The sequence below is a fragment of the Polyodon spathula genome, chromosome 1, assembly GCF_017654505.1.
Source record: "Polyodon spathula isolate WHYD16114869_AA chromosome 1, ASM1765450v1, whole genome shotgun sequence".
Classification (NCBI taxonomy): Eukaryota; Metazoa; Chordata; class Actinopteri; order Acipenseriformes; family Polyodontidae; genus Polyodon; species Polyodon spathula.
The window spans coordinates 18,525,693-18,538,497 of NC_054534.1; the positions used below are offsets into that span (position 1 = coordinate 18,525,693).

Genomic DNA, 12,805 nt, shown 5'->3' on the forward strand with positions numbered 1-12,805 from the left:
CAACAAGAGACGGACATATTCATTTTCACAGTTGTTACAATCCCTTACCCACTCTATTAAAAGTATAAAACAATGTATTATTATACACTACTAGTGTACAGTACAGTTAATTAAGACTTATCTTGTTCATAGGTACAAATAAATAAAATTAGAGCAAGAACAGTGATTTTTTTAAACTAAAAACACTGTTTTCATCAAGGGCATCTTTATCTTTTAAAAATCAAATGTAATGTTCAACTTGCTTTTGTTGACATCTCTGCATTTTACCCATATTACACAGGAGTACTCAGGACACTAAGGAGGTATGCCTTATCAATAATGCCTCTAGCTTATCAAATTACACATATTAATGCATGTATGCTATCCACTTTACCACTTTGCAGTCACAACCACTCCTTACAACACCACATGGCATCAGCCTATAAACAATACAGTGGGTCTGAAAGTGCAGTACTTACTTTGTATCCAATAGCAATGAAAGTGATTATTTTACTATAGAAATCTATTATTGTACACTTTTTAAATATCATAAATATCTCATAAATAACTTTCATAAATATCTCCTTTTGTCCTTTACTGTAAATTGTTGTGTGATGAGGATTCCTAAGGAAATACTTACGGTTTAGACGTCATTCTAAGAGAAACTCCTGAACAGTCCTTGTGGTTATCTGAAAAATAAAAATCCATATTATTATGGTACTGTATTGGACAAAAAAATATTTACCAAAAAACACGGTTCTCAATCTGTGGTTTATAGCAGATATGTGTTAAATATTTTTAAAAAAATAAATAAATAAATACAAATTTTGGAAAATTTTATAAAAAGACTAAAGTATGAAATAATACAAATATTCTAAAGAAATCATACATATTGAATGAAAATAGTAAGCCAACAATTAAAATAAGTCAGAGCATAAGGAGGTTTGCTCATGGTCACACAGTGAGTCAGTGAGTGAGACGGGATTTGAACCCGGGACCTCCTTTAACCACTGGACCATACAGCCTCTGAGGTACTGTACTGTATGATTTATAAAGAAAGGGAACCTGATTAATACAACATTACCAATGTTCTTAAGGTTTACATTATTTCCTTTTTATTCAGCTTGGAAAGCTTTATTCAGGCTCTCCTGGGATTTTGTGACTCATTGGATTAAGAGTTATCATATGAAGCTTTTCACCTGAAGCTGCTCAGCTTGACTCCAGACAGGTATTAATTGTGAGACTATCATTTAAAAATAACAAATCTTTGTATTATTAATATTTTGAGAGGGGGTGAGGGGAATGGGCAAAAATATGTCAAATTAGTTCTGGTGGTCTCACCCAGATGTCCACAACCACAAAAAACTCAAAAACACAATTTCCATAACCGAATAGACACTGAGGCAGACTTTAGAAAAGACTAACAATTAGTCAGCAGAGCAGGCAGAATGCCCCTCTTGCTCCAGAGAGGGTACCTACCCCCCCACCCCCCCACCTTCAAGGGCAGGGCCGTAGCTTATTGGCAGGGCCAGTAAGAGAACATTGTGCTGTAGCTGCCAGCAGTGCACCTGCTTTGTGGATAAACAGAGGGTTTCCGCCCCCAGTGCTGTCAATTAAAAAAAATAAAATAAAAAACACTAAAGCATGCGAGATGCATACTAATACTGTTCTCATCTAAAAACCTATTACCTAGCAGCCCTGTTCATCACCAGGCTGCCAGTACTAACTAAACTTTGTTAATTATGTCAGTGGGAAGTTCTTCTTGCTAAAGTCACTACAGTAGCTGTAATGCAATTCTTCTAGGACTGATGTCAAGTACAGTATATATTAATAAAAAAGTTTAAGCACAGGCATAAAGCCCTTTTCGTCCTCTTATTAGCATTGTGCATCTCCTGGCTAATGTGATAGGGATCTGCGATTGTGATTAAAATCAGTATTTGAAAATCAATGAGGTTATCCATCTCAAGCACGACACTCAGCAGGAGGCATCTTGCTTGTGCATAATTTTGGAATCTTTTGTCCACGTCACCTAATTATGTGCTTTTCTTATGCTGCGACAGGTGTGAGAGTGTTTTTGCCCTTCAGGATCTGACCGATTTTTTGTTTTGTGTTATGTCTTTACTCATCACTACACTATTAACATTTGGTGAGAAAAGGATGTGCTTGCTATGTAAGCATGTGTTTCAGTGTTTGATAAACAGAATGGAGTGGACTAAATGGTCACTCTTTCCAAATGTTTTGCCAAATCCACAATGTCAGATTGCTAACACACTGCATCCAACTTATCAATTAGTAAAACAGTGACAAACAATAACATTTCGATCTTTCAATATTACACAACAAAAAACAAAAAAAGTACTATTTCATAAATGATTGGAAGAAAATATATCTGAACAGCCAAAACCAAAGACTATGATGCATGTTTGCTAAATTGATAGGCGTCTTCTAAAATAAACAACAATGATAATAATAACAATAATAATAATAAATATACTACAGACCGTTAACATGCCATCTGAATTTAATGCACATTAGTGATGCAAGAAAAAGGCAAAAACTGTTTTTGCATTTACTCCAAGACACCTGCATAAGTATAATTGAAATATGTAACAAAACAGAGATATCTGTTTTTTCTGGTAGTTCTTTGTAGTGTCCTAGTATCTGACCTAGGCATTCAAGTCACTCTCCTCAAGGGCAGACGTAGCTACATTACCCAGTAATGTCTATCGGTAATTTGTCTGTGGGTCTGATGCAGTGACTGTTGTGTTTACATTGCAATAATGGAGTCTACGTGCACCTCTACATGCCTGACTAACTTTCCAATATATTTACTGACTTATCAAATCACAGCGTGACACTTTTCTTGATTTCTGTGGCTGTGCTGCCAAGAACAAAACCAGTTTTATTACATGAACATGTCAGCCCTGTTCACTAACTCACAAAGATGTATCACCACAAATTAATCTCCACGAGGTTCACATACTGTATAACATGGTGCCCCCCTAATAAGGTTACTTTTATACATGCTTTTTAACAAGCAGAGACACTCAATTATCTAACTCCTCAGACAACACACATTTCGAAATAAGGTGTACTGGATAATTGAGGTTGCTCTGGATAATGGTGGCATGACGTTAGTGTGGATTATCCAGTGTTCAGAATAATCATGTGATAGTTGTATGTTTTTATTTGCCTATCCCATTCATACAGGTATTAGCATTTTTGTCTCTTTTCTTCCCACATTCACCTCAACAGCAAATTCCCTAACGCTTCACCTGCTTTCCTGTTAACTTCAACAACAGAATTTAGAATTAGTATTTTTCTATTTTCTATCATTCAGTGACATTACCAGACACAAAATTCAGCAAGTGGCAGCCAACACTTGAGATGATAACTAAAACATCTTGGGACTAGCAAGACAAGGCTATTGCTGTTAAGTCAACAGTAAGAGCTGATTGAGCTGGGAAACACAAGTGTCCACTCCTGCAGAGTTCCAGACTGAAGCGAACACTTGATGAATACAGAATCAACTGCAGCCTCTTTATTCATCCAGTTCCCTTGATCTTTATGCTTTAATTTCAAACACAGCCGATGACATTATTTAGATATGAAAATCGTCAGCACAAATATAGCCAAAAAACAAACACATGAATGTTATTCAAATGGAACAGGAATTCTGTATGAAATAAAAGCAACTGTTAAGTAAAAAAAAAAAAAAAAAAAAAAAAAAAAAAAAAAACACACATTTCTGTGTATGCAGAAACAGGCATTCTAAGAGATCTTACCACGAAATGCTGCAATATCTCCATAGTGAATCTGAAGCACAAAATGTGTAATTCCAGCATCACTGCCAACTTTAAATCCAACTCCTAAGAGTGAGGGGCAAAAAAAAACAAAACAACATTTCAATAAACTGAACAATGCCTTGCTTTCTTATTTTAAACATTTGGGGATTTATTAATAATAATAAAAAAAAGTTGTTTAAATGTATCATTTACAAAACATAGCTACTCAGAATCTCATTTTATCTGAAGCAAATGGAACGGACACCTTGTGGAACACTACTTAATTAACATGCATGCTGATAATTAGAAAATAAAGACAGCATCACATGACCATAAAGTATGTGAAACATGATTTAAATGAAATCATTTGGATACCTCTGGGTAACTTTGTCGGTGGAGCGTCCCTTGCCCAAGCATACATAATGTTAGCTGTATCTTGGCAAGTTCCTTGTACACCACCACAGTCCCTATTGAGGAATATAGATTTGAGATATGAAAATGGCATCAATACAGATAGTCCACATTGTTATTGGTAAATGGCAATGAATAAATGCAGACTGTTAACCACCATTATAGAATCCATGTAGCATAACTTGGTCAAGACCTAAAACACCAGTTTGATACGTAGTTTGGATGAGCTGAAAACAGAAATGCAGCTTAGGCTTGTGACAACACACAATATTAACAATCTTACTATGGTTAACTTGCTATATGAAGCTGCAATCTCTTTTCCTAATGAAGGTAACATAAATCTTCAAAAGAAGCACAAAAGATCAATTAAGTAACACAAACTACACCTCAATTCATAAAACAAAAACTTGCATAATCACGTCTGTTAGTTGCTGACAAGAAAAAAAAAAAGGATACATTTATACATGTAAAACAGAGGATGCACAGTGGAACAAACAGTAGATGTCTTCAGTGTGTAATAGCTTTAAGAGCTTAAAAAATGCTGTATAGATTGCAATAGCGAAACTGTTTTTTTCAAATGACAAAACCTATAGAAAACATGCTATTTCGGGTGGCACAGAGGTTTTGCTAAACCATTTAGAGAATTCAACCTGAATTTTCACAACGTTAAAAACAAACAAATAAACAAAAAAACACTTGCATCTATCGTGAACAATATTGGGATATTTGGGAGGCTGATCCCAGAGGACTTTACTACCAGAACAATGGAATACTACAGTAAGGTACTGTACATATCTACAGTAGGTCAGTAGCTGCCCCTTACTACTTAATGTTTGTTCTATTTGGAATGAGATACCAGCCAGTTCAGCATGGCACAGACTGAAACACTAATCCATTAAGTCCCTTTGAGTCTAGATATTTAAATCCTAATACAACTAAATAAGTATTTTGTTTGCAATTTAAACATGCATAATTATTCAGTGATATTTGCATATAATTATTCAGCCATATGTGCATTTGATTATTCATTGCATGGTTAGGAGAATTGGAGAAATCTGAGTAAATATTTAAAATGTATTATCCTTGTCACAACTAACAGTTGTTACATGTTTATTAATCTTTCACAGATTGCTGACAAGGAACTGAACAGGGCACACTGCCTTACCACCACTGGCAATCAATTCACGGCAAACTGGCCACAGCAAGGCTACAATTCATTATTATACAAAAACATTAAACCCTGACCTCAACCATTTTATCTAATCATGAAAGTTATTGTGTGGATGACGCAATGAATATGCACATAAATAGAATAGGAAGAAAAACTAAACTATACCCAACGTATTCAAAGAATGTGAATACATTAAAGCTAACTTGTGTGATTTACCAATTCATATTTGCAAACAAGTTACTTTGACTTTCAAACAAATGGGATCTTCTGTCAGAGCTACAGTATAGCACCACTGTAACAAAACAGCATGAGACATCTCAAAATGTACTCTGCATGTCATTACCAAGGCTACTGAAGTTTTTATATTTTGAATTTGCTGTACTCCACAGGATAACCTTGACTGCACTGATTGATTTCTGGTGTTATGAACACTATGAAAATATCAACATTTGTGTAATTAAAGGTTGTTAGAGTCTCAAACCTGAGAGGTATTTAAAAGGGATTATTTAGTTTGTTGTACAACAGCATCCTTATCAGTTGAACAAGTCTGCAGAAGGACAGAAGCCACATACCGTATGCCCTATACCTGCTGTGCCATCACCCCACACTGTTTATTTGTAGAATGGTTGTCTTTTTCATCACAAGGGTTGGATATCGATTAAAATAAATGTCTCCCTAGGGTCAACGCAGGAGAACCCTGCTCTTTCAAGAGACTGCAGAGGTTGCTATGGTAATGTGCACATTTATTAGTGCTAGCCTGACAGAGGTTTTCTGCAGTGAAGTGAGACAACAGTGCGCCAACACGCATTAATTCTCTTATCTACAACAGCATATTGTGCAACAAAAATGAACCACTACATTTGCATTTATTTTCTGAATTGTGTGAAACTGTACTGACTTTGTTTTCCATCTGTAATTTCTATTGGATTTTGCTCATGAAAAGGGTGTGTCTAGCATTCTACGGTTTATTTCTTCTAGAAATTATTATTAACAATAATAATAATAATAATAATAATAATAATAATAATATGATTCAGATTATACACATTTTCTCCAAGAAATACATTCTACATTATGGATTGATTATTCCACATTTTAAAAGAGACATATAATTGTATTCAACCCATAAACTTATACAGGATAAATATAACATGGATATAATTACATGATCTCACTGATCCTCAGTCTCTGCATATTTCAACATGCTTAAATTGATAGTATTAATAGTGTTCTTATATTTTTGTTACAGCTGCAATCCTTCTAAGTGGTTTCTTCTCATGACTTGGTCTGCTGTGCTGTTGTTTGTTCTGTCAGTTTCAAATGCATGTCCTCTGCAGACAGAAAAGTGATGTTCTTCTAATCCTCACACAATTTCCTTTTGGTTGCAAGGTCAAGCAGAGACTTTTGTGAACACCTTATTGTCAGTACAGCACACATATATGAATCAGGAACAACAAAATGTAAAATGTGGGAAACTGGACCCAATGGCATCCTGATTAATTAACACAAAAAGAGTCCTATTAAAAAGCTATTAAAATCAAATTTTCATGCCTATTACTCTTTTATTATTCCAGAAATTGAACTATTACATATTATAAGAAGATTAAACCAAAGGGGTTATATTAATCAAATGTTTAATTACAGTGTGTTTCATTTAAAGCTTAAGTGTCCCATAATCATGTAGTTTTAATATAAAATACAATTCATGAGTGACTTATCTACAGAATGATATTTACTGCCTGCAGAATGATATAAAAATAGACAATTATAAAAAATAAATAAATATAATAATAATACCAAAAAAAAAAAAAAAAAAAAAAAAAAAAAAATCGATTGGTTGGTTATTTATTCAAGATTTGTCCAGAGATGCACCTCATACATTAGGGCATCCCAACAGCAGCAATATGACATGTTACAACTAAAGATAGACAACACAAACAAAAGCAAATCAGGTACTGTATACAGGCAAGAGAACTGACATTAAAAAAAAAACGGAATCCCAGAAAACAGAGTTAGTTTTATCAGGGACAAGGAGATCAGACAAGAAAGACTCAGGCAGGGCGTTTCCACTTCTGAACAAAAACCTTTAGATCCAACGTATTACTAAGGAAAAGCCAGCTAGTAGTGGCACGTCTAAATTGGACTTCTGATAACACAGGTAACACAGATAACAAGAATGCATTAGAAGCGAGCGCCTAACCCCAGACAGTAGGCTGCGTCAATTATCATAAGGTTGCTGCATAATTAAATATCAGCATATTTAAGTGGCTAATGTGCTAAAACCATACAAATAGTTAATATAAAAGTCATCAACAACACACAGTGATCAAAGGTGAACCACCACTCGGCCACTAAGGGAACTAAACTGGCAAGTCTCTGCCACTATCTGTAGCACTGGGATGATAGCAAGCTTTGTTGTAGCACAAGGATGAAAACTACAATGTTAACAAATGAAAATGAAAATACAATATAATTTGTGTAATAAGGGCAACCAAAGGCATTTGTGGAAAACATTTAATGGTCTATTCTATAGTACTTCAATGTAGTGCACTAGCAAAACAGAATTAATCATTAGCAAAACACATGATTACTAGTCATGCATCTTTGAAACTGAACCTGACAGAAAAGCCAGTATCATTCCTTAATTGATAACACGAGATTCTTCAAAGGCAATACCACCATGTCCCAGTGAAAACCTAATGCAAGATTAAATTGTTAATCTTGTTCCAGAGGATTTGGCAAGACTATGTGGATTAAAACTAACCTTACTGAAGCAAAGAAAATAAACATTTCATTTTCATAAAAAGAGCTGTTTACTTTAAACAGAATCAGTAATACCTACTTTCATACAAATGTTAAATTTGTTAAGCACAATACGTCTTTTATTAAAAACTACTGCTCTATCCTATGAGGAATAATTAATGGAAATAAAAACACCCTTTTCATAGGATAGCATTGTATAAAAGAGTATCAGCTCTACAGTTGGTTCCATGTCTCATCCTGACAATCTGATGAAGATTTTTTTTTTTTTTAGATATTTGTTGTTGACAATGTTATTAGAAGACATCTTAATATACACGTGTATTTTTGCAATACATAGATGCAGATATAGAGATAGCTACATGCACACGCTGTGCACCCTGCTTCACATTTTAAACACTGATTATCTTGCACAGCAATGCCTTGAGAACCTGCTGCTATCCATCACCTACTGTAGACTTGTGCCTTGTTTTAGAATGTCCTTTATAAATTTACTTGTTACTGACATTGTGAAATCATTTTTAAATGTATCAGCTTTTAATCATCATTGTTCCCTTCATGGTTTCGAGTGTCCAGCTACAGTACAAGTATTTGAGGCTGCAGCGTTCAACTTGATTACACCATGAAACCCAATGCCAAACCTGGTTCTATGCACGTACTCTTTCTTTATATATAGCTCAGAAACTAAACAAAAATAAAAACGCGGCTGCCTTTGAAGTACATCATTCTTATAGAAACTCTTTTTTGTACAACACAGGTTCATACTTTTGCCAGTTACTTTAACTTTTACGACAAGTCAATCAAATTTGCATACAACATAAAAGTAACAAAGTCTCCTTATTTTACTGAATGGAAAAAGTATAAACCAAAAAGTTTTAATGGTAAAACTTCGCCAAGCAGGTTCTGCATCAACTATTTGTAAATTAAAGCATACATTAGGAATTTTAAAACCCCAAATTGCAAAAGACTAATAAGGGTACATTTCCTCCTCAAAGTGTGCCAATACATTTAACCATCAAAGCTGTCAGATAATTTAACCTTTTTCAGGGTTACTCATTATGTTAGTTATGACCAAGGCTTATCTTCAAGAAAAGGAGAAAGACTGAATTGTTCTAACTAAATCCTTACCAGTAATTATCAGTGGAAAAGGGAGATCTGCAACCATAGAGTAACATGTGATGGACAGTATTCATGCTGGCGTGAGGCAGGAAGTCAACTGCAAGATAAAAAGAAGTAGTATTTTACATTCAAAAGGGAACAACTACATTTCTAATCACATTTTTATGTATTTTGTAGTACATGGACACATTAATAACTTTGTCTGTAAGTACAAACAATCGGTTTAGTTATTACTGATATTTTATTGTCATTAGATCAAGCAATTGCTACCAAAGTTGCATAAAAACACCATAACTGAATACAGTTAAACTATAGACACACAGTAAAAATTGTGTTTGCAATGAACGCCTCATACCAAAATGTTCATAACTGCAAATATGTGCATATAATAGATACACAAGGTCATCCTTTAAAACCGACCAAGATTGAAGTGTGTCAAGAGAAACCACTACTCTCTCCCTGTTATTCTGAATCACACAGATTATTTTCTTCAGCAAAATCGTTACCTTTATCTCAGGATTTCGTGATCATTTTGAGTCCTAACAAAAACATTCTTACAAAACCTCTGCTGGTACTTTATATCTTATACTCAGTGTTCACTCTCTTTGTTAGGTTGGAGAACAGTTTATACAACTCAAGCCTTTATGCTTGGTTAAAAATACACATGGTTCGCGAAAGGGTGGGAATGCAGCCTATTAAAATGTACACAGAGTTTTGTACGGCATTGTGACAGAAATATAAGGTGTTCTGGTTGTAAATCTCATTCCCGACCTGTGAGGGCGCCATGTAGCGAAAGGGGAAGTCTTTGGACGGGCTGACCTTACAGTTAATTTCCATGGTTGGGAAGTCGGTCAGCCTGGAAGTAGAGACTCCGGTGCAGGACCATACTGACCTGGAAGGTAAACTATGTAGCATCTGCAAGCAATGCAGACAGCTGCAATCGTTTATCAAGGGGTCATGCATGATAGCATAAAGGAGGCGGAGAATCATAAATCTTTTCCTTTGTTTGGTTTTGCTTGTATTGAGAAACTGGAAGGACCATGAGAGACGCAGAGAAAGCGTTGTAAAAGTATTTGCAAGCGTTTTGTTTGTTTGTTTGTTTTTGTTTGGTAACTGCCTGTGTATCATTAGACAGCTAAGCATGTATTTCAGAGTTGTCGCTTTGGACCAGCACAAGCCGGAACAGCACTTCACCACAGTCACAAAATAAACCTGTTATCACCCACCACGAGCACTAATACACACACCCCAGACTGGTGACCGTGTTTAGTATTGTGAGGCAGATAAGTATCTTTATTTGGGCTGTATACCCGTTGTTATTAGCTCCGCACAGTACACGTTGTTGTGTATTGCCAGGGTTTGTTCTTTTGGTCACCAGACCCGTATTAAAATAGAAAATAACCCTTTCCAAACCGGAATACAATTGTCTGTGATTATTCCTGCACTGCATCACCTCTGCACCTCAGGCATATACGGCTACTCTTTATAATACAGCATGACACAGTTTGCTTGACACAGAAGCGGATGGGAAGACCATCCCACTGTGTTGAGGCAAGTCTGGCTGAAAAAAGGAAGAGGGCCTGTGGGTCCAGTGCACAGACACCTGTCCGTAAGGACAACAAGAGACCTCTGGTCTGTTTGGGCAGAAACCAGATGTAGGTGTAAATACCCAGACTGCAAAGGGATCATCAAGGTGCAATGTGTGAAGCGTGGTGTTTTCCTGTTTCACTGCTGAGAAGAACTGCTTTGTGGACTTTCACAAGTAGCGAGTTGGACAGAACACATTTGAGCAGGATCAAGTGTTTAATTAATTAAACATTTTTTTTCAATAATGTGGGCAATAGAGGGTTAAAGAGGACAGGTTCAGTTTTGTATGCCCACTACTTACTGCTAACACAAAATGGATATACCGTACAGACTAAAGCCAGCATGTAAATAACCAGCCCATCGGACAGAAAGCCAATAGCATACGAAAAGGATAAACTGGGTTACGGCTGCCACAGGCATCGGCATGCAGCTCTGTAACTACATTCACACTGTGCACAGAACTGCGTTTGCTGCTTTTACTCAGTAGCCTTTAAGAAATCTAAAGCAGCACAAAATACCACTTGCTAATAGCAATCTTTTTTATCTGGTTGGTTGGGTGGTTGTTTTTTCAGTACAAGCACTTACCTATATACGTGTCTTCCCTCGGTGCTCTAACTGACATGCAGAAGTAGCTGTCAGACTGCAAAAAGAAAGAAAGAATCAAACCAAAAACTATTTTCATATAAAATGATATTAATTTTTAGGACAGGTTAATGTGAATCAATCTCATTTTCAAAACATCTGGGATCAAACTTGCAAATTAAGAAGGCATGACGGAAGACCTATTAAAACTATAATAATGTACTGGTTTTAGTAGGAAATTAAGTTGCGATTCTGTCAGTGATGGGTATTGAGCTGTCAGGACATAATAAACTATATTCAATAGCCATCAAACAAATGCATTTGTATGGCTACCATGTGTCACATAAAGCAAATATCCCTTCTAACCTACCAACAGAAATATAAATGGGAGTCAACTCAGGCCTGTATACTCTAGATATATGAAGGCTGTCCAAGCTCTTTCTATTGCCCAGATAATACATGACTAAGCAAGCTCTGTAAATCACAAAGCCTGATGGTAAAGCCACAGAGCTACAGAGCAGTATAATGTGATCTCATTTAAAGTACTAAGGCAAAAGATGAAACCCAGTACTTCTGATAAACACGAAGTCTGTCCTTGGAACATTTCATCCACTGTATGTATTACAAAATCACTTTGACTGCGGAACTTAACACCATGCTTGTGTACCTCACAGCATCCTAAAATAACCTGAACTGAAAAAATATGTAAGAAATTTGAAAGATAACAAGTTACCGCAATATTCGGTCAATCTTGCATTTCGCAATTTGAGCATTACAAATTATCAAAAGAACAAAATGAAAGATTATTATTTTGATCAAATTGCGAAACGGTAAAAGAGACAGCTTGTTCGGTCTTTGAGTAAATCTATATAATCCAACTGCGAAATATGCTATGCGCAAATGCAGATCCCAAACAGTTTTTAAAGATGCTGCTCAATCTGCGATTAGCAATTCATTTGCGGGGTGTTAAAATATATTTTTTATTGAACATAAAATCAGTAAATTATAATTAGATACACGTCATTGATTCATTATTTATGTATTTGTCAGACTTGTAGTCGAGTCCTCAAATCTAGAGTCTGAGTCCCTATCATTCGAGTCAGAGTCCCTATCATTCAAGTCAGAGTCTCTATCATTCGAGTCAGAGTCCCTATCATTCGAGTCTGTCTGAGTCCCTATCATTCGAGTCTATCTGAGTCACTATCATTCGAGTGAGTCTCTATCATTCGAGTCTGACTCCCTATCATTCGAGTCTGTCTGAGTCCCTATCATTCGAGTGAGTCTCTATCATTCGAGTCTAAGTCCCTATCATTCGAGTCTGTCTAAGTCCCTATCATTCGAGTCTGTCTGAGTCACTATCATTCGAGTGAGTCTCTATCATTCGAGTCTGTCTGAGTCCCTATCATTCGAG

The 12,805-nt window shown here is 35.8% G+C and overlaps 1 protein-coding gene across 4 annotated transcripts in view; it reads right to left on the reverse strand.

Annotated features, from left to right (window-relative positions):
- Positions 1-12,805, reverse strand: part of LOC121315078 (peptidyl-glycine alpha-amidating monooxygenase B-like) — an 83,950-nt gene that overhangs the window by 36,880 nt on the left and 34,265 nt on the right. For all 4 annotated transcript variants that reach the window (XM_041248997.1, XM_041248981.1, XM_041249006.1 and 1 more), the window contains 5 exons: positions 11,398-11,452; positions 9,235-9,322; positions 4,140-4,231; positions 3,765-3,848; positions 620-668 (listed from right to left, as the gene is read on the reverse strand). In XM_041248997.1, coding sequence (XP_041104931.1) covers positions 620-668; positions 3,765-3,848; positions 4,140-4,231; positions 9,235-9,322; positions 11,398-11,452 — 368 coding nt within the window. The remainder of the gene's footprint in view (positions 1-619; positions 669-3,764; positions 3,849-4,139; positions 4,232-9,234; positions 9,323-11,397; positions 11,453-12,805) is intronic.